We start from the raw sequence: 22,886 nt of genomic DNA on the forward strand, positions 1-22,886 counted from the left end.
ATGGGTCTAGATCAACCCAATCCTTGGACTTTTTATGACCCTTTCCTTTAAGTGTATTTTAGGTGTTTTTCTTTCCAAACCCTGAAGTCAGCTCAATTTGCACTTGGTCTTGACTCAAAATGAAAACACTTCAAACACTCTTTATCCCTAAGGTCAAATGGCCAGTTGCGATAAGTTCAGCCCACATCTCGATATTTCTTTGACTTTGGTACTACATACCTTATGAATCCCACCGTGGCAGGTAAGGATGTGATATACTAAATCTTGCATGAGCATAACAAATAGATGATCCCTATGATGGGGGAGTCACCACTTTCATCAAGCCACAAGTGGCTTTTCAAAAAGCTATGTTTCTACTCAAGGAAATATGTATGGTGAGTATCTTGGGAGCAAAACCTTCTATGCTCTTGCACTGAATTTCTCACAAATATCCTCAATCAATAGAACGGGTGGGCTACTACTTAAAGGTGTTTAGTAATGTTTTATGTTTTTGGACATAAGTTCATTCTGTAGTGACTCACTTAAGAGCCTTGTAACTTGTGGTGGGGCCCATTTGTCCTTTCGGCAAGTTACACTGTAGGAATAGCTATACCCAAGGCTACAACTTTCGCTCTCACTTGATTTCTATAGTGTCTCGAAGGATTTACCACGTGAGGTCGTCCTAAGAGTGATGTGTCTCTTAGCAGGCCTCTCTTAAAAATATAAACTTTGAGTGTTACTAACACTTTTCTCTTGCACCTAGGACCACGAAAGCCAAGGGAGAGGATAGTGTGTGTTAGAAGTAGGACCACTCAACAAACTTTGCACAAGTGTGCCAAACATAAAAGATACTTGTTCTTTTTAACTCATCATTTGCAATGTGATCTAACTATCTGGAGATGTTGCTCCAACAGTCATGGTGTTCTTTTTATCCTTCAATGGCAAAATGTGTTGTAATCTAGGAACTTGAAATCTTGGTCAACTAAATTGAAAAACACGTTTTTGCTTGAAGTAAAATCGTTTTTGAACTTTGAAGAAAACAAAATGGCTTGTTCTTTTTAGTTGGCCCCAAAATGAAATGTTGATTGTGAATTTCCTTAAGTTGATGCAAGAAATGAAAGTTGTGTTGTTGATTTTAAGCACCAAAATAAAGATTGTTCCTAACTTGCAAATAAACTTTGAAGTTTGTGGTTCTTTTTAATTTGCAAGTGGGGTTCTTTTTACAAACCAAAACTAAAGATGTGATTCTTTTTATGATCCAAAATGAAAATGTTAGGTTCAATTTTTAAGCCAAAAGAGACAATGAATTTGTTTTAATCCAACTTTGAAAACAAAGTGAAAGAAAGAATTCAATGCTTTCTAATCTAACTCCTCCAATCCTGCATAAACAAACAAACAGTTATTCCAAAAAATAAAATAAAATGAGGTATTGGTAGGCTTCTACAAGCCTAGGTTTTGATTTTCGGTTACAATAAAAAAAATTACAACTCTCTGTTACAATAGCGCCACTCTATGTAAACAAAAAAGCGCTATTTAACACGAAAGCGCTAAAGCGCAACCTGTGTGCCAATTTAAACAAAAAAGTTAGTAGTTTTGTAGAGAAATCTTGTGTTGGATTCACGTCGGGTTCACCAAATGATGCTCTGTGCAACTCATGTATAAATGAATGTGCAAGGGTTAAATGGTTACCTTAGTCAAAGAAATAAATGTTTTGAAGAGACCCATGAGTCAAAAGGATGGTTAAGTTAGAGGAAAGTCTCTAACCAAAGGTAAAAGGTGAGTTAACCATAAATAGTTGTGTAAGAGCCTTTAATGGTTTGAAAGACTTTAGAGGTTAACCATTTGAAGACATAAAGCCTTTAATGGTTATTGAAGACTTTGGAGGTTTTTGAGAAGTGACTTCCTTTTATTTAGGAATGTGACAATGATTAGGATAGGATTAGGATAATTAGAAAGAGTTAGAAGAATCTAGAAGGGATTTAGGCATGCAAGTGGATTTTGTAGGAGAATGCAAGTGGGAGGAATTTTGGGATTTTCAATTAAAATAAAATCATTCATTTCAATTAAATGGTGTAATTTGCATTTCAAATAAATATTAATTTATTTAAATGAGAAAAAGGAAGATAAATCATTAAATGCTTGAAGACTTTAAGGGAAACCTTTAAAGGCTTAAAAAGACTCTAGAAGGAAGCCATTAAGTTTGAAGACTTTAAGGGAAACCATTAAAGTCTTAAGAAGACTTTAAGGGAAGCCATTAAGTTTGAAGACTTTAAGGGAAACCATTAAAGGTTTCAAGTGGGTGAGGATAAATAGGATTTTAAATAAATAATTTATTTAAAATAGTTGTGCAACTTGCATTTGTAGGAAAATGCAAGTGGGTGGAGGATAAAGGTGATTTTAAATAAATGTTAATTTATTTAAATGTGAGAGATGAGATTTTGGGGGATTTTAAATAAATATTAATTTATTTAAATGTGAGAGAAGATTTAATTAAATAAATATGATTTATTTATTTAATTAATGGTCTGAATTTGGTTAAGTGAATTAAATCAAATAAATTGAATAATTTATTTAATTAATAGGAGAAGATGGTTAAGATGAATTAATTAAATATATTAATTTAATTAATTATTGATTGATGGTTAAATAATCAAATAAATACTAAATATTCATTTAATTAAATGGACAAATTTATGTGACTACAGGTACAATGATTCTAGGTGTCCTTGTCCAAAGCTATTAGATGCAAACAAATGAGATATTTTGGGAATCATAATGTTGCTTTGAGTATCCCCTTGAAAAACCCATCAATAAAGTGTCGAACACTATTTTCCCATTGCCATTGTCTAGGGTTTTTTGGTTCTTCAAAATTAGGTCTAGTGCATCTCAATATTTTCTTCTTAGATATATCATTTCCATCTTTAGATCTTATTAGTTGCAAAAATAAGAGGGAAAAATATTTTTGGGTTGATAAGGGTTTTCCTAGGTCAAACCCTAGGTTTGGATTTAACCTTGTGATGAATTGAAATGAAAGTGAAAGTATGCCTTGAAAGTGCATAGGCTAGATCTAAACTTTAAAATGTTGAATTGGAAATGTTATACCTTTATGAATCTTTCTTTGAAGTATTCATGAAAAGGTCAATGTTGTAATGTAGGAATCTATGGATGTCTTCATAAGAACTTGATCATGGATACCATCTTGAATTCTTGAAATCTGAATACTTGACCTCTCATTCACTAGTCTAATGATGCTTGATTGTTTGCTTAATTGAATTTTCTTGATAGGAATTTAATTTGAAATTAAGAGATGTCTCAAATGAGGGGATAAGACTTTCTTTTATACCTCAACCCATGAAACGTGTTTGAAATTAAGAAGGTCGACATGAGAGATATATTCCCACCCAAAATGTTTGACCATAAGAGGGTCCAAGATTGGGCCCTTTTAGTCTAGAAAAGGGCACTAGGCATCGCTATCTAGGAGGAAAAGGGTGCTAGGCACCCTTGTCGAGTCTACCTGGGCTAGATCAAGAACTAGAGAGCATAACAAAAAATGAGGACTGTAAATATGATGTTGGTGTGAGTAGATTTTGACAAGATAAGGGAATAGAAGGCACAAATGCCAATGTGAGGCCCAATTGAGTATGAAATTGTATAAGGATACAATTTATGATGCTACATTTAGGCCCTAGTTTAGTGGTATCGTGAAAATATAATCATACTCTGAGTAAAGTACAATATAGCTTTGAAAATATTTCATAAAGATATTAAAAAGGAAAGACACCCCACACCCCCAGGGACTTAGGATCTTATTAGTCTAATATCAAAATAAAAGAAGAAACACATGAAGAGAAGAGAGAAAAAAAGAAGAGCGTGACTATGTTGGCATAGTAAGGCTATGCTTACTACGAGTCATGTTAGGAAAGAAAAAATTGAACTGAAAAGTTGGTGCATGAAGATTACAAAAGAAAGCCTCCAATTGCAAAGTAATATGAAACAAAGATCAACTACATAATGGGTGTTGCAGCATGCACCAAACATGTCATGTGGTGTGATATAAAAATGTACAAACCAAACCTTGTGGTGTGTGCACAAAGTGTAACAAAGAGTGGAGTATATGCCCCACGTTAAAGCGATTGCATACACCTTACTAGAAGAAATTTCTTTAAGGTAGCATACATGCATCCAAAAGACAAGCACATCACAACAATGAAATTCCCCCAAGCATGAGCAAATAAAAAATGATAGTTCACAAGACACAAAGAGAGAGCACACAAGGGATCCACTAATTGGGGTCAGTATGCGCATAAGATAAATAATGTATATTAAGTATAACTGTAATGAATTGAACTTATCCCCCAAATGTAGTGGAACTACAAGCACAAAGAAAGAAGAGCACATTAGATGATCAATAAGAGTCTTTTTGGGTCAATATGAAAGATACTAAAAAGAGAGATCTCAACACTTTGCATCTTTCCCAAGTAGACAACACAAAAACAAATATCCAACAATAGAACACTTACAAATGTTTTTGAAGGGAATATTGGTTTTTATAGGAAAGGATTGCAAGACTCAAGATGGATATGAAATCTAATCTTATGCTAAAGGGTACTTCATCGAATTTGTTTGCTAGTGAATTTAATAAAGATGGAGCTTTTGGAGGAGGTCCTTATTTATTTTGAAATGTATGTCTTTTATGAAGCATTGATTTGTTGGTTTGAACTTATTGGAGAAAATCCCATTAGTAACCCCAATTTGGGTTTGAATGTATGATCTTCCCCAACAGTTTTGGTTTTCCTATGTCTTTGAGATAATTTTTGGCTCCTTGAAAAAGGTCATATATATATTTAGACCTTTTCATTGGCATGGGCAATCTACCTATAGTAAAATATGTGTTGAACTGTATCTTTCTTCTCCTCTTCCAAAAAATGTTATTCTTTGTGCAAGATATTTTGAAATGTCTTAGGCACTTGATTATGGAAGTCTTCCCTTTAGATGTAGAGGATGTCATTAATATAGCCATTACGTTCAAGAAAGTCCTAATATTTCTAGTAGTCTTCATAAGGAGAAAAAAATAAAAGAAGAATTAATGATTCCAAATAAGAAATAAAATTTTAAAAATAAAGAGCTAGCTTCTCATAAATTCCAAAAGAATGTTGAGCTATCCTTAGGTTCTAGGAAAGATGAAGTTAACAAAGAATAACTACACAATTAGAATGGAGGGACAACCTCAAAGGAACTACTTGAAAATTATGAATTGAAAGGTGATTAGGAAAGAAAATTCAATAAACAAGAATTTGAAAATAATTAAAAATCATAGTATCAAGGGAAAGAGATAAGATCCCACCAATTCACTTCTCCACGAAAAAGAATCAAGGATTTAACAAGCCCATTTAGAATATTTGAAAGATTGTGTCTTATTCATGAAAATTTTAAAAAATAAATAAAAATAAAGAGAAAGGGAGTTTTTGGATAAAATAAGACAGGGAGACCTAATTAGTATTTTACTTTTTATATAATGACAGAGATTGTAATTAGTATTCAAGCTCAACAAGAGGTTGTTTTAGAGGAAACCAAGAAAACTATGGTTTATTAGTGAAGGTGTTTTCCTTAGATCCCATCCAAAAATCTTTATCTTTAAAGGGTTGAAATTTTTTAATCTAGATATTATTTTGTTACATGAAACTAAATTTATGAGTATTGATAATTTCAAAATTTTCTAAGGACGTAGAAAATGGGGTGTTTCAATAAAAGAAGCTAAAGGTTTAGTTGGAGGGTCAGCTATAATCTAGAATTGCATAGTGATCTCCATATAAGATATTTTATCTTTTGACTCTTAAATTTTAATTAGGACTTCTTCCCTGCTATTGTTTTGGTTCTCAATCCCTAAATGTAAAGGAGCACAATTGAGCCCAATTTTCTTTTGTTTTGAGAGTGAACATGGAATAAAGATGTTTGTGGGAAGATATTTCTATATTCTATGAATGATGTTTTTTTTAATCATTGTGACATTTGTCATTAATTTTGAAAATAAAGATGTTTCTAGTTGATGTTATTAGGGTTCAAAATGATTTGGATAATCGCAAGGAGAAAGATTTTTCTATTAAGATTACTATTAATCTTTTTTTGTCTTAGTGCGATATCAAGATTTTTTTGATTGATGGTTTTTTCTTTAATTCCATTTTAAGTTATTTTTTTAACGAAATCTCTCTTATCAATTTTTTTGGGTTTATTTTCTAAAGCCTTTTTGGAGTGTATCGATCTTATAATTGGGTAGACCAAATTTATATGTGATAGTAATATGTATCTTTCATAGGACACAACTATTATGGTTCCAAAAACATGGTATGTTTGCACGGAAAGTGGATAACACGAAAGTTAGTCGTACATTATACATCGTTGATTTTGCTAGCTACGACTGCGATTTTCCAAGCGATCAATAACACGATGTACGATTTGGCTATTTTGGAGCCAATTTAACTTCCGCCTCTTTTATATACCATTGATTTAATGACCAATTTTATTTATTTTTGACTCTATTAGGTTGCAATCCTATTGAGGGGGCTTCCTAAAACATCTCTATATTACTATAAGCATGGGGTTTGATGGATTTTATAATAATGACAAAACTTAAAACTTTAAGGTTCCAAGTTTTAGAAAGTTGGTATCTTATGATTATTTTTTAGTAACAAAGAATGTTAAATATACAGTTATATAGTTAAATACAAAAAAATATTTTGGGTTGAGAAAAAAGCTTTATTGGGTTATGACATTCATAATAATGTTATTTTTGATACTATGAGACAAACTATTTTGCTTAATATTTGAAAAAGTAGATGTTCAACCATGTTTTCAAATCACATTTTGCACCAAGAAATGGAAATTCTTAGGTTAGGTTCTACTCTAACATCATGAGCTACAATTTGTTTCTCTATTTTGCAGCTAAAGAATGATGTCTATTATCACAAGTTGTTGGAAGAAATCAAGCATCAATTTTTGTTGCTTCGCGATAAAGATATTCTTTGTGCTAGACAACTTCAAAGACAATTTGAGTTTATATTGTAATGGTTTTTTAATGCTCTATCAATTGTATCTTTAAAAAGTTTTGTTGTTGGTCAAATCTATTATGTTTGGGTTGGTTATCTTATTATATCTAAGATTTTTTAATATTTGTCCTCTAGTTTTTAGTAGTTTTTCTAGTTGTGCTTAAGTGGATTTAATTTTTAGTAGTGTTGTTGTTGGTCGTATTAACCTTGTATGTATAGGTCTAAGTTTTTCTAGTGTTCTTATTGCAGTTTCATTTTTTAGACTTTTATTCTTTTGTATTACATGTTTCAACTTTATTCGGTAACAATTTTTTTTTTTAGATATACCCTTATTTATTATCCTATCATAGAAACCAATTAATAATTATAATTAAAACGAAAAACTCTAATGAATACTCTCAACGCTTACCTGGAGTGTTCTCCAATTTGGAGACAATTGGAAAGAATTCAAAAACATCTAATCATAAGTAGTTTTAAAATCAAAACCGTTGTCCCATATGAGATTCTATTGGTAGAAACTAACACCTATCATTTGGAAGCTTCAACGATGGTTTGTTTGGTAAGTTTTCTAAAGAAGACTCAAAATATGGAAAAAAACATTGTTGGCCCAAGTTGATTACGAAGGAAAGACTAGATAGAAGGAAGAACATATGGATGAAACAAAATGACAAATGGATGGAAAAATGGGACATGAGTATACAAGAGCCCAGAGACCAATGAAGAAACAAAAAAAATCATGAAGCGAAAATCCATGAGTAGTTTATGGACAAAACAAGATGGACGTAACAAAGTCTATTATATCACAAGATTCAACCCCACAAGAGACCATGAAAAAAAAAAACCTAGATAGGAGGGAATATTAAATGGAAAGCAAAAATGCTAATGGCTCAATTAAGAACCGGCTCTCATCACTTGAGGTGTGAAATAGGTAGATGGATGATACCCAAAGAAGAATGGGAAAAAAGAATATGCCTATTTTGCAACACACAAGCACTAGAGACAACAACATTTTGTCATGGAATGCCTGACATACAATGACATCTATACCACCTATGAAGACATTTTGAAAATGGACAATTTAAACTCTCTGTCTAAAGAAACAAAACTCGAAAAAACAACAAATCTATTGATCAAAATTTACTGCAAAAAAACAAATCTTGAGAAAAGATTACATAATGTTTAAAATCCTGATAACCTGATTTTTTGAAATGTGCGCTATCGATAGATCCCATAAACTACTTTGATCTCATTTACATTTTTAAATTCCTTCATTCATTCTCTAATGCAATTGATGGTAATTTTAGTCAAAGAAATATTCCTATTGAGAATGGAGTCAAATAGAAGTCCAAATATGTCCAATTCTTCCTTGCGTGAGAGCTCGTTTGGAAATGCCCATTTGCGCGTCCGTGGATTTAGACCTTTCATAGAAGAGCCACCTGTTACTAGGCTGGTAAGTAACACAAAGCATTTTCTCTCTCCTCATACCACGCGGGATTTCACAAGTTGTTTCCTTCCCTCCCTTGCACTTGCCTTCTCACGCTTCTTTATATGTATGCTCATTCTTCCGTCCCTCCTACGATGAATTCTTTCCATTCTGGCATAGATTCGCACATCAAACACTTAAAAATATCTTGAAATTCTTCATCGCCCTGTAAGAATGAAGGTAACTATCATTTTTCTCTCCCTTGATCTTTACGTTCTGATTGGAATGCTTTTTGTAGCTAGCTAACGGTTATATTGTGCAGAAAATAGTGCTGAAATTGGCTCTGGAGGATGAAAGCAGAAAGAGAAAGGCCCTCAAGATGGTTGCAGGTGTCCAAGGTATAAAACCTCTTCCTTTTTGCTTTCAATCCTTGACATGTAAAGTTAGTTCTACTGCAAATTCTGATGAATATTTGTGTTGCAGGGGTGGATTCTGTGGCGGTGGACATGAAGGATAAGAAGATGACTGTAATAGGGGATGTGGACCCTGTGTATTTAACCTCTAAACTCAGGAAATTTAGCTCCGCAGAGTTGGTGAGCGTGGGGCCTGCGAAGGAGGAGAAAAAGGAGGGCGAGAAGAAGGAGGAGAAGAAGCCTGAGAGCGATGCAAAGAAGAACAAAGCAGAAGCTCCAAAATATGAAGTTGTGTATGTTCCCCCCAGCTATGACTCCAGAGCTGTCAGTGAGGAAAACCCCAACGCTTGCGTTATATGTTGAGCAAGTCTGCTGTGTGCTTTTGAAAAAGACTGCTATGTGCAATTTCAAGCAATTTTATTTGAGTGCCAGTCCCATCTTGAGAGCAGGCTGGGACATGGACTAGGGTTTCAAGTTTAGTGGAAACCCAAATTTGTACAGTAATACCAATAAGACTATTATCTTTTCTTTTTGGCACGGCTATGTTAAATTTGTCGAAAGGGAAGCGAATAAATTGATCTTTCAGATTTATGTTAAATGCAGAAGTCCTGGCCAGGGATTGTGACATAAATCATCTATTGCAGGAGAGGATAATGAGGTTACTTGTGTGCCGGTTCCGTTTCCAGAACAGGGCAGAGCATGGATTAGGGTTTCAGGTTCAGGGGAAATCTGGATTTGTATGGTAATACTAAAGAGAGCATTTTATTTTCCTTTTGTATAGGCTCATATTAAATTTATCGAAATAGAGGAGAAAATATTGCTGGTTCAGATCTCTGTGACGATTGCTTAAGCCGGGTTTTGTAAAATAGGTAATATAAATAAATAATAAATTATATAAAGGTATAATGTTAGTTTTATTTTGATAAAATATATTTTTTAATATAATGGTAATAGAATATATTTTTTTAAATGATTATGTATTAAATCTGTTAGTCTTAGAAGACTCCTAGTACAATAGTTTCAAAGAATTCTAAATTTTAAATTGATTGAAGATAGGAAAATAAAATTGATTCAAGATAGACTAATAAGAATAAGAGGAGAAACCTTCTAATCTTATAGACATGATATAAATCTTTGTAATTATGAGAATACAAGAAATTTGTATTTTTATGTTAAACTAGCACTTGTAACAAAAGGAGGTGCAATGGTTATGCATATAGTAAAATATCCTAAAAAAATGTTAAAATCATAGATTAAATTTGTTCTATTGAAATTGTGGACTTTCACATGGCAATAGCAAGAGGCAACTTTAATAGAATGTTTACAACTTTAATAGAATACTTCCACCTCTCCTTACATCTATTTAGTTTCTTGGTCTAGTACCATCCTTTCATTTCTTTTATCTGACCATCTCATTCTCATGATAGATCATAAGTATGATCCGAAATGTTACAATTAAATTTTTACATAATCAAATCCAAAAATATTGTCACACTAATATCATGAATTGCAGAAGTTTCATGTTTTAATCTTACAAATCAATGTCCCATTCTTCATATCTTTGTGTTGAACCTAATTAACAAGGTATGGAATATTCATCTACGCATACCAATTAAGGATTGAGAGATTAAAACAATTATTTGCCTATACAATTTCTGATTCAAGACATATTGAAAAAATTATGTGAATTTACTTTTCATGGGAGAACTTCTATTCTTGAAAGAGAGTTCACAAGTTCAAATCTTGTAGAAAATAAAGTATGTACGCTTTATTTGCAGCAGAGTTAAATGTTCCTATATGAAATACAAGATAGTCTCATAATACTATAATTCTATAAAAGAATGCATATCATGAACTAAAAAAATCTATTATCATTTCTACAAATATAATTAAATGAAATTCATAAATACCCGAACTTAATTTATCTTTTTTTTTCTATTTAAAAATATCATTTTCCTACAATCCATTATTTCTGAATTCAACTACATAACATCTGTTTACCGGCTACTCAAAAGCAACCTATAACATTTCAACTAAACATGTGGGAGATGCAATTGCAGGGGTGGTAACGGGAGCGTGCGTAGCATTCTCTGTGGTCTTCTACCAAAAAAAGAAGTTGCAGATGGAAATTCAAGCCCAATTATCCAAACAGAGGGCATAAATCCTAGCAGTAAACAATGGAGGAAAGCCGGTGAAGCTCTTCACTTGGAAAGAGATGCTCAACACCACCAATAACATCGCAAATTATCAATTGCTTGGAATTGGGGGCTTTGGCGAAGTATACAGGGGAACCCTCAAAGACGAAACAAGTGTAGCTATAAAGACAGCCAAACTGGGCAACAGAAAAGGAACAGAGCCAGGTTTTCCCCAATTTATCACAAAGATGTGAAATTCACTAACATTCTTCTGGACTAAAATATGAATGCCAAAGTCTCAGATTTTAGGTTGTCTCACCTTGCAGAGCCAGGTTTTTTTCACATTTCTACTTGTGCTTAGGGAATCATGTTGAACTTGGATACAGAGTATTATAGAAACTATCAGCTTCTTGATAAAAGTGATGTCTACAGTTTTGGTGTGGTGTTACTTGAACTCGTGACGTTTCGGAAGGTGATTGACTTCAGCAGGAATTTTGATTATGTGAACCTGGTTGTTTGGGTGCTTGGAAAACATGAGGAAGGAAAAGTTATGGACGTCGTAGAATCTCGCTTGACAGAAAAGGCTTCGCCTTTGGTGTTGGATACCATAAGAGTTGTGGCTTTAATGACGGTGGGTTGCTTGAAGGAGAAGAGGCAGGACACCATCGCCATCACGCCTCCAGCTATTCTGGTTTCAAAAACACAACTGTCGTGCTAGGGATGTCAGTAACATGATAGTTATACACCGTTGATTTTGTAAAGAACGGTTGCGATTTTTCAGAAGTGTCAATAACACGTGTTTGCTAACCTTGTTTTAGAGCCAGAATAAGCGATCACATCGTTGGTGCTTCTATATTTATTTTGACTGATGGACATACAACGGACGGATCCCATGGTGAAATCATACATAAATGATGTAAGAGCGCTAGATATTGGGAACTTCATTATGGCGATGCTAGGAGAAACAAAAAATTTGCTGACGAAAAAAAAATGTTGTGAGGAACTTAATTCCGGTGGGCTTTGCCCATCATAACAAAAGAAACCTAATTAACAAAGAGATTTACAAATTTGGTAGGAACGACATCCTAGAAACCAAACATCAACAACAAGGTGAACACCAATAGAGATTAAGAATCTAGAGAAGCATTGAAATCAATGATCACAAAATCACTCAAGGCATTGTCCAAATCTCTTATAAGGTAATCTTGATCACTTTTAGTATCAAAATGGATATTGTGACGATTGGAAGCAAATTTAGCCCAAAAATTAGCAAAATAATTTTCCTCTCTTTCAATATGGTTCCATTGATAACATTGAAACCATGAAGGATGTTGCATTCATAATGTCTTAATACAATCATATATTAACATGCAATATATATTTACGTTAAGCTTAGTTTATAATTTAATGCTTATTTTTATTCAGTGCATATATATTCACACCCATTTCTATGTATGGGATTTCATTATATTTTTATTTATACAAATATGCAAATATTCACTATTTCCATATTATTTGTTAGTCTATATTTTCTCCAAAGTTCATACATTCGATCATTGTCTCAAAGCTAGCACTTTTTTTTATTGTAAGTCAATCTCAAGCGTCTCAAGATCAATCTCGAGTATCTCATGGTTGATCTCAAGTGGCTTGGGATTGAATCCAAAATTATTATATTTAATACTTAAATTGTAAAATTCTCGCTTCCTTTTTACGTAAGCGAACTTAATAAACATTTTTATAAATTGTTATTGTCTTGGTATTTATAATCTATCAATGTGTCAATAATACATACATAGACATAGAAAAATCATAGGAGATTATAAGGAAAAAGCACCAAAGCACATTTTATTTCAAGGCATAAATCATCTTAATCTATATCATAATCATATAGGTCATTCACATGTTTGTGCGTGTTGTCTTCATTTGTACGCCTAGAATTGTAAAGTTGGTTCATTTAGGTGATTGACTTAAGAGAACTTGACCTTAGCAATTTGGCAATCTTCCCAAAGGTGTTAATAAACATCACCTTGACAATTTCAAAGACAAAAGGTGAAGGTAAGCATTTGCCCATTCATTGCAACATTCTTTTAGTTCAAATTTGTGCAAAATAAATCAAATTTGCACAAATGTTTAGATTTTCAACACTCGAGATCAAACTTGTCATGGTTAGGATTTGATAGTCCTAAAAAATGACGATGCAAAATTTTTTCATACTTTATTTAAGATTTTGGTCATTTTGAATTAGTATTGCTCTCTGTCACAAAGTTTAGGGTTTTGGGTATATGTGTTTTGTCTAAGTCTTTTATTTAAACCCTAAGACTGTTCTATTTCCGTGTTACTTTTTGTTTTAAAGTTGACGGTTAGTTTATCCTTGAGGGGGCCATGTTATTTCCCTAGCAGTCAATTCTTTGGTCGGCCCTTATAGTTTCCTAAGTCTAAACTTTTGAGTATTTCGGTTTTTATATTAACGATTGAGTAGATCCTATGGTTCGCACAACCCCACGCTTGAAAGTGCAAGGAAGATAAGAATCGCGACATCATGAGATGATGCCATGTGCCCTCGGTGGAGAAGGTTGAGCTAGCGGTTTGACTCTTCAAAACATTGATGTTGCCAGGTCCCAGTGGGTAAAGAATGAACGACTAATGGTTCCATCAATTTGCACATGCTTCAATGGACGACGATGTTATAATCCAGGTGAAAAGGTTCTCAATTTTTAATTTGCAAAGATTGGTGGGCACTGTGGCCGCAAGGTAAAGTATGAACAGATCCAACGACCCTCGTAACCTCGTGAAAAAAGATGCAAGAAGGTTATGGACTGCGGCATCACGAGACGATGCCACGTGTCCTAGGCTAACTGAGAGGACCAGCGGTGGGACCACTGATAGTGTTAGGCTAGAAGATGACATGGAGTTGCTATGCCACATATTTTGATAGGTCCACATGCCACGATGGAAGGTCAATGTCAGATTGACCATTGGTGATTCGTTTGATTCGCCAGGCTGGGCAAGATCTACGACAGAGTTTTAAACCAAAAAATTTAAAAGGTAATTAAAGGCATTTTTGTCACCCATGCAGGAAAGTTAGAACGTACAAAATGCAGGCTTGTCGACATGGAGTAGGATAGTGACAAGTCAGGACACTTGGATGACGACTCATTCTTAAGGAACTAGTTTGAAGGTTTCTACTGAGTCGAGGTTGATTAGACAAGCAAGGACGATGGTTTCAGAGGCATGAAGGGATTTGGATAACTTCTGAGTTAGAGATAAGAAATCGCAGACTTCTCTATGAAATTAGAGGTTGCTTGTTGTCAGGGATTTTGAAGAGGAAATTGTACAATCAAGGAAGAATAAGATTAGAACAAAATCATTCATGTAAGATGATCCATAGCAGGAGGCAGTGTATTCGATAGGCATGATTTCTAGGGTCCATAGCTGGCAGGGTGGGTAGAAAGCACCAGAGTGATGATTTTTCACGTGAATGAGTATCACTGAGTGAAGTGATTTTGATTATAAATACAATGGGGTGGTGACTCAATTGGTAGAATAGAAATGAAACCTCTTCATTTTCTGAGAGTGGTTTTTCATCAGCAAGGAAGATGATGTTTGAGCAGTATCGTGCATGGAGTTGTTGTGTTCTTTGTGATACCAGATGTGTGTTCTTTCTCCTGTGTGAGTTTATTTATTGTCAAAGAGGTTGTGAAAGTGTGAAGGATTGTCAGAGGGGGCACGAAAGCCTTTTCTTATTAGAAAATGTCACTCATGATACATCTGGTGCTTCTACTATGCCACTGGTTGGCTGGCGATTTGAGGAAGGATCCCATAGGGGAATGAAATAAGGATATTTTTGGGTGGGGAGCGGCAGCTAGTCACCTATGCGACGACATGGAAGCTGCTACCCCTTCCCAACATATTATGTTTCCCTGTAAGCTCCTCCTTCCACTTTCTCTGATCCTAGGCATGAAGGTTGAAGCCCCTCCTCTAATTCAGGGGCGACTTTACTTCTTGCCAGGATCCATTTTCCCTTTCGGGAAGGGAAACACTCTATAGGACAGAACGTAACATCTCACACTCCATCCGAAGGTATCAAGGTGATAATGGCACGGCTCAAGCACTTTTGTTTCTATCAATTTTCAGTTGAAAATTTTGATTTTATTTCATCATTGGTGCCAGCTTATGGATAAGGAATATTTTTTTGTGACAGAATCGCATATGGCCCGTTAGGCCTAATTGTTGAGAGTAAATCATCTGATGACATGTGTCTCTTGCCCTGAAGCTTGTTGCTCCCTTTTATTCTATAAAGGCCATTAGAAAGGGTTCTGAATTTTGGTTCCTCTTCTAGTTTCGTAGCAAGTTTTAAGTGGAATAAGCAAAGTATAGAGTCTTTTGCAGAGAAAAATAGAATAAGTTTGGTGTCATCTTTCTGTAGGTTTTGAAGGACTGAATTGTATACTGTTTTATGGCAGATATAACATTTGAATAAATAAAATTGAATCCAAGCTTTATTTCTCTCTAATGTATGATTTTACTATCTTTTGAATGAAAAAAATCAAGGGTTTATTTCCTTCAGTGCATTGTTATGATGTATGTGATTTGTGTTTATGCTTTGATCCAAGGGGTCGATTAAATGCTTAAATAAAATCGTAGAGTGGTAGGGCTTGTGCAGGGATTTTGATAAGTAGTTTTGGGATTGGGTTGTAGATGAGATTTATTGTAAGGCAATGTTTCTTAGATCAATATGCCATCATATTATTTCTACTGTAATTTACCTTATATTTCATGAATTTGACTCCCCAATGGATAAGGCACTGGTCATTAGCTTTTCAAAGTCTTTTCAATCAGCTTTGTGCTCCATTTATCTGTCTTTGTTACAAACTATTGATTATTAGAATACTTTTTGATTCATTTGTCTGTTATTATCTATTCTACCCGTCTCATCCTCCAATTAGGTTGAGGATCATTGAATAATTTGCCACCCTTGAGCATTCTCCCTGTTGTTGAGCATGCACATGAGATCATATTCTTTGTTTTAGTGAACTGTTGAGTGCGGTGCAGAGATCATAAAATTCACTAAGGGATCACCCTCCCGGGTTATGTAGAGCCCAAAGTGTAGAAGGATTTGAAGAATCCTTGTCAGTTGGTCCAAAGTTGGAGTTGGCTTCTCTATAGATATTTGAAGTATCAACTTGGTTTTTGCCTCTTGCAGTGTAAACCCATTTGGGAACCAACAAGATTGATATGCAAAATTCTAAGAGCAACCTAGTTTTAGAATTCATTAGATTTTTTAAACATATAGAAGTTGTGATTTTGAGTTATGATAAAAAATAATGATCAAAACAAAAATCTATTTGTTGGCCACCAAGATTAGCTAGGTGATTTCATTTACCTATTTCCAAATTTAAAAGTTTTGATATATGATCTATTACAACTATGCCTAGGGTCTAGTTGTGATTCTTATATTATCCCTTCATCTACCTAGGTCAATTTTGTATGCATGAAAATGACCCTTAGAACTTTCAAATTCAAATTATAAATTGGGCATGACTTAGACTCCCTCCTAACTAGTTCAAACTGAGTAAGAAATATATTAATTTGCATACCATGGCATTGTACAAAGGGAAAAACCTTGATTCACTTTTAGATATGATATATTTGAGCGTCACATAACATTATCATTTGAGCATATAACATTCTATTGGCTCCCAGAGTCACATCTCCACAAATCCTAAAGGTAACACCAATACCTAAGGCAAGGGAATAAGGTGATGGGTTGGACTTATAATTAGATCTTGGTAGTACTTAATTGGACCAATTCATGAGAGAGAACAAGTCTCTCCTTCACCTTCAAGCTTTGGTAGGATAGGGGGTGTTTCCTAAGGTTATTCTATAGTAAAATTAAGGATATATTAAATTATAGTTAATATTTGAAAGAAATCATGCCCAAGTGCACCAACTCCAAGGATAGTCACTAAGACCAAGGGTTGTTTTATAATACAACCTGGATTTAGTAGAACATTAGAATTATGCATACAACTAAATATAAGAATAAGTGGTATCACTTGATATGAATCTCATTAAATTAAAATTACAACACATGCATATTCTACAAACCATTCTGTCAAAACTCATTGAATATATAATAAACCTATGTTCACAAAGAATTTATTACAAAATTGAAATGTTGAATTATGAGGGAAGGAAATATCTAATTTGTTCTTATTCTACCACAAGACAAGAGGTAAGATTTGATTTTTTTTTTAAATTTTCACTATCAACACTAGCTCCTACTCCATTTGGAAATAGAATCAATACCTACAAGAAGAAGTGAAATAATAAATTTGAACCAACAAGAGAACAAAATTTACATATTCAAACTACTTTGGAAGGTCAAGAATTCTACATATAGTTGATTTACTTCAAATATCCATTGTAAACAAAAATTATCCTATTTGCATTAAACAAAGATCTTCATAATTATTTTGTAGTGTTTTACAATGCTCTACACTACCCTACCAATACAATTAGACTAGCAATTTTGGTTAGAAAAATGTTATAATATTGCTGATGAAATTAAGTAAAATTCCCTTGGTAACATGGATTCATCTAGCTGGACTATACATCCCTTAGATTAAAAAAAAGTCTTAATCTCCTATAAGATATAAATTTCCATCATTTGATGCCCTATAATACATTCATGCTATCTTTATATATAGAAGGCTCAAAAGATCAACCTTGGTTACCTTTTACATTGATGTATATAAACATTACATCCCAACTACACACACAACCCTAGGTTTGTAGCTATCTGAAATAGGTATAGGGGCATGAGAGTGCAATAGGTAAGAGGCTGAGGGTGGCATTAGCAAAGGATGTTAATTACAGTGAGGTGTCAAAAGAGAAGGAAGAAAATTAAGAGACCTCTAGATAGTCTCAATTGTTGGTGTAGGCTAAAGTTTACTTAGGTAACCAATATTTTACATTATTAATTATTAGTTGCTAGTATTTAATAATGCTTAGAGTGCATTTAATTTTTTGATCAAGGTAGTTAGATGGTAGTTGTTCATACCTCGTTACACCTTTTTTTATATATTTGGGGTTTTGTACATTTTGTATCATCTTGATTGATTATTCACTTTTGGTAAAATAGCTTCTCTTGGTTGTTGTGAAGTGTTTTGATTTGCAAGTTGAGTTTTTGGGTACTCTAACACCAACATGTGTGTAGGGGTTCATATATTTTATTACCTATTACATATAATGTAGTAGCATCACAGGTCTTAATAATTGGCATAAACTAGAGGCATAGAGTTGGTCATTTGTAAGATTTATTGCAGTTATAGCCACTGGTGGTCTCCAATTGCAACTATTGATGGTTTCCATTTACAATCATTAGTGAGGGGGTTACCATAGTGTAGAGGCACTTTGTAACAAAGGTGGCTACTTGCATCCAAAAGACATGTATCAAAGAAGAGAGTGGATGTTGGATTACTTGCAACAAGAAGAGGATACTTGTTGCAACTAGAGTTTTTCTCTTGGAGCAATGGGAACTTGTAGTAAAGGAAGTGAGATATTAGGAGTAAGAAAACTTATAGAAACAAGAGGTTGTGAGGTGAAAAAGCATCATCAGAAGTGAGCGATGATGTTGCAGGTACATATATAATAACACAGTACAATGAGAGCTCTTGTATATCATGTAGGGGGATGCAAGTATGACAAAGGTTTATATCATATAGTGGACAGTACATGGTTGCTAATGGAGTAGTAGTGGTGGAATGAAAAAAGGGTTGTAAGATGAGGAGTTAAGCATAAAAGTATTGGCTATTGATGTGGATGCAGAGATAAGTTCATAGGTGTTGTAGGAGGATGTTTATTGGCTACATGGTTCTGTAGTGCACAAAGGCATCAAGGAAGAGACCAAATATCTATGAGAAGGTGGCAAAGACAAAAGAAGATTGGTGAAAGAGGGGTCATGATTGATTAATGATATCATGGGAAAAGCAAGTGGTGACAAGGAAGGTTTGAGTGGCTATTTGAAGGCCATGATTTAGTGACAAAATGATTGGAGCAACAACATGGAGGGTTTGTTGGGGAAAGAAGTGATGGTAGTAAAGATGGGTGAGCAGGTTTAGGCAAAAAAATAAAGAGGCCGTGAATGATGAGGATAGACATTTAATGTTAATATCAAAGAGTAGGTGGCAAGGATGAAGAGGAGGTTGAAAATGTGTGCATTAATTATGCAAGGAAAAAATGTGGGATGGAGATTGGCATGGATGAGTTGGAAGGAGTCATTGAGGGGATGATTGTACCTTATCAACATTTATTGAAAGCCTATGTTATCAACATTTATTGAAAGCCTATGTATGCAAAATAATGATTATGTTAGATCTTGAGGAGATCTAGATAGAATCTTGGTATATGCAATATTGATGGCATGATAGAAGAGGATGAGGAGGTAGATGAGTTTTAATGCTCAAGAACTTTGTTAGGATCCAAGGAAGAGGTATGCAGATAGCAGTTTAAGAAGGGTGTGTGAGAATATAGAAGATGACAATGAATTAGAGAGAGGTTGTTCGTTAATAGCCAAAGAAGAAAGTTAGACAAGGCCCCTAGGATGGAGTGTAATGGAAAGCAAATAGAGATTAAGAGGAGTTGGTCAATTTGACAAGCTAAAAGGAGTGCAATTGATGAGGAGGAACAATAGGAAAGTTATGAGGAAATCATTGGGGCTTAGTTCTAGGCAAGGTAGAGAGTTGTAGACAATGGAGGCCTAATAAGACTAGGGTAGAGGAAAATGTCTAAGGAGATAAAAAAAAAGAGGTACAAGGAGGGAAGAGGATGTGAGCAAGCTAGAGAAGGTGAACAACATGCATGAGATCAATTGGGTAGTGTGACAAGGGAAGTAGGTTGTGTGTGAGTAACAAAAGAAGAAAAGTTTCAAGTGAGAAATTAGTGGCCACATGTAAGTGGCAAGGTTATGTGCGCGAGAGAGAGAGAGAGAGAGAGAGAGAGAGAGAGAGAGAGAGAGAGAGAGAGAGAGAGAGAGAGAGAGAGAGAGAGAGAGAGAGGTTGAGTATGCATGTATGCGAATGTGAACAAGAGAAGCACAAGTTCGTCATGTAAAAAATATATTTTATGCAAAATGAGTCTTTGTGTTTATTGTTCAATGTTGTCCAATTGGTGTGATAAGGTGCATTAAGAGCAGGTCTCCATTTCTATGTAGTTTTTGGTGGGTTAGGTGATACTGTTAGGGTGTAGGTTGTCATAGATGTCAATTGTTGCAATTTGATTTACAACAAAGGGATAACCTTAATTTGCTTCCACATAGAGCGTGTAGAGTTCTCACGGAGCCACAAGGTAGTGTGCAACTTGCATCAAGTGGTATCAAGGCACTTAGCAAAGAGCAACTACCATCACATTATTACCTAGATTTCAACTTTCACAAATTCAATATTGTTTGTTTGTAACCCTCAAATGGTTAGAGGAGTCCTCTTGAGAGGGGAGCATGGAAATTAAAACAAAAGCACCGAAGGTAACAATTGAAATAACTTCTCTGAGATATGATTTTGTCCCAAAAAAAAAATTTGTCATAATATTATGTATTTCTATTTCACATTTGTACAATCGAAATTAATTTTTATTCATAAAAATTTATGAAAAAAACAATATTTGTATTTACATACCATTTACCATAATTTCAGGTTTTTGTAATGGTACAATTTACCGTTACTTTTTGTCGCTGTACGGAACTCATCGATCTACATAGACTAATAAAAAATACTATATTTCTAATCTCCTAGAATAACAAAATTAAAAGTCAAAAAGTTAAAAAGAGAATAGTTGAATCTGAAAAATCTCATATTCAGTTAAAGAGAGCTTCCATGCTCATTGTTCTCAATTTCCTGAAAGTGAGAAAAAGAACGCAGCAAATTAAAAGCATATAACGCCGTTGCCGGGGATCGCACCCGGGTCACCCGCGTGACAGGCGGGAATACTCACCACTATACTACAACGACCTTGTTAACGCTGTTTTGGATGTTTTAAATATTATTTAAACCAGTTTCAAAACATGGCTAGCTATTTTTCATATAATCAAATACATCATGAAAACTTGATCAAAGTCAAGCTCACTACATAGAATGAAAACATCTATATCAATCGTTATTTATGTGACAAGTTTTTGTGCAAAATTTATAATTTTGTGGGCTCATTTATTTTCTTGTGTATCATGTTCTTTTGATTGAGGAAATTTGAGTTGTTGTGTGATGGTTGCGAAAATCAACATTTCGTCTGGGAGCCATTGATTTTTGATCTGCATCATCATAAGAGAATTGATTAAGATAGACTCTCCTTTAATTATTATTTTTACAAGGTTTCCATTCACATTGCAACTTGTGACTCATTTATAAAGAATTTTGAACACTTTTATACCTAGTTGAAAATGATTAGTACACCTTTAATCTAGTGAAGGAGCTCACTTGAAATTTGTAGTTGACTGTCTGATTAGGTCAAGGTTGCCCTAAGAGACCTAGATTGCCTTATTAGTTGTTAAGAAGTGTCTAAGCCACCCATCAATTTGTCATTTCTTGATTTCAATCCTAACACATGGACTTCTAAGGTTTAATTTTTTTCGTGTTTCTATTAGTCTTTGACATTTAAACATGATAAAATATTAGAGCTTTGTCTAGTAAAACTGGTCCATTTATTGTATTTTATCTCTTCCCCCAATGATTTAAGGATATACAGTTTATTGTTTGTTCTAGAAATTCCCTTGTAAGTCAATAGTTGAAATCTTTTGTTACATTTCTACATGTGGTAAGCAACAACCTCTATTACTTTTGGGACCATATCTTGTAATTTACAAAGCAAAACCCTTCCATCTTTCTAATTTGTAGCATTTATTCCATTAATGTGTATTGGGACTTAATAAGTTGTCATCAAATTACATGTTTTCTACTAATCTCTTATAGTTGTACATTTTTTAGAAGCTTGGAACCTCTATTAAGAGTCTTCTTAACAAGTTTCAAGATCCTACCATTTGATTGAACAAGTTTTACCCCTACTTAATATCATAACAATGGTTGTTAAGAAAGGTCAAAGCTATCATATAGTGTGTATGGTCTTGGGTAGACTTGATTCTAATGGTCATAAAGCTTCCAAATTTTACAAGTACTATCTTCAATATTGTTGCTTCTACTACAAAGTCTTATTCTAATGCAAAGCTTGTCTTCCCTTCAACATAACTTGTGCACTAAAATTGGATGGTAGTGTTGAGCATTATGTCTATTACATATTTCTATGGCCAGATCCTTAATGTTCCCAAACATTTATGGGTCTGATGAAACTATTTTATCTTGTTTAGAAACCTCTATGCATTCATTACAAACTAGTAGATGGGTAAGTGCACCAAGATGGTGAACACAAAAGTGACCACATACAAAAAAAAATGAAATTTTTCATAACCTGTGCATGTTCTATGAAATTCAAAAATGTGCTAGGCTTAGTAGCCAAAAATAAAAATAAAAATAAAAGGTTCCTCAAAACGCATAGTTTTGAGGAACATTTTGAGGAACGTTCACAATTTCTCATAACCAGTACGGGTTATGTAGAACTGGGAACCAAAGAGGAAGTGGGGAGAGAGAAAGGGGGGAGGGAAGAAAGAGAAGGAGAGATGGTGAGAATAGGATTAAGAGAGGGAGAAGACGAGAGAGAGAGAGAATAGGAGAGAGAGAGAGAGAGAGAGAGAGAGAGAGAGAGAGAGAGAGAGAGAGAGTAGGATAAGGAGAGGGGGTGAGAGAGAGTTAGAGAGAGAGAGTAGGGGGTAGGAAGATAGGGGAGGGAAAAAGAAGGGGATAGGAAGAGAGGGAGAGGGATAGGGAAAGAAAGAGAAGGGAGAGAGGGT

The 22,886-nt window shown here is 34.3% G+C and overlaps 2 protein-coding genes and 1 non-coding gene across 4 annotated transcripts in view; 2 read left to right on the forward strand and 1 right to left on the reverse strand.

Moving 5' to 3' along the window:
- The window catches only part of LOC131065953 (heavy metal-associated isoprenylated plant protein 39), a 47,941-nt gene extending 38,255 nt beyond the window's left edge, over positions 1-9,686 (forward strand). Inside the window, exons 1-3 of one of the 2 annotated variants that reach the window (XM_058000563.2) lie at positions 8,528-8,685; positions 8,768-8,843; positions 8,929-9,686. In XM_058000563.2, coding sequence (XP_057856546.2) covers positions 8,680-8,685; positions 8,768-8,843; positions 8,929-9,221 — 375 coding nt within the window. In that variant the 5' untranslated portion in view covers positions 8,528-8,679 and the 3' untranslated portion in view covers positions 9,222-9,686. Of the gene's footprint in view, positions 1-8,527; positions 8,686-8,767; positions 8,844-8,928 lie in introns of those variants that run through there. The other variant, XM_058000562.2, reaches the window with a different exon arrangement.
- LOC131859572 (calmodulin-binding receptor-like cytoplasmic kinase 3) lies at positions 9,449-11,711 on the forward strand. The gene is made up of 4 exons (XM_059213493.1): positions 9,449-9,600; positions 10,919-11,049; positions 11,138-11,218; positions 11,380-11,711. The coding sequence occupies exons 1-4, from the start codon at positions 9,449-9,451 to the stop codon at positions 11,709-11,711; spliced, it is 696 nt and encodes a 231-aa protein (XP_059069476.1).
- A 9,217-nt stretch (positions 11,712-20,928) lies between these two features.
- On the reverse strand, positions 20,929-21,000 carry TRNAD-GUC (transfer RNA aspartic acid (anticodon GUC)). Its single transcript has one exon. It is a non-coding gene; the product is annotated as a tRNA-Asp (tRNA).
- Positions 21,001-22,886: the final 1,886 nt, after the last annotated feature.

The sequence above is a fragment of the Cryptomeria japonica genome, chromosome 2 (assembly GCF_030272615.1).
Source record: "Cryptomeria japonica chromosome 2, Sugi_1.0, whole genome shotgun sequence".
NCBI lineage: Eukaryota > Viridiplantae > Streptophyta > Pinopsida > Cupressales > Cupressaceae > Cryptomeria > Cryptomeria japonica.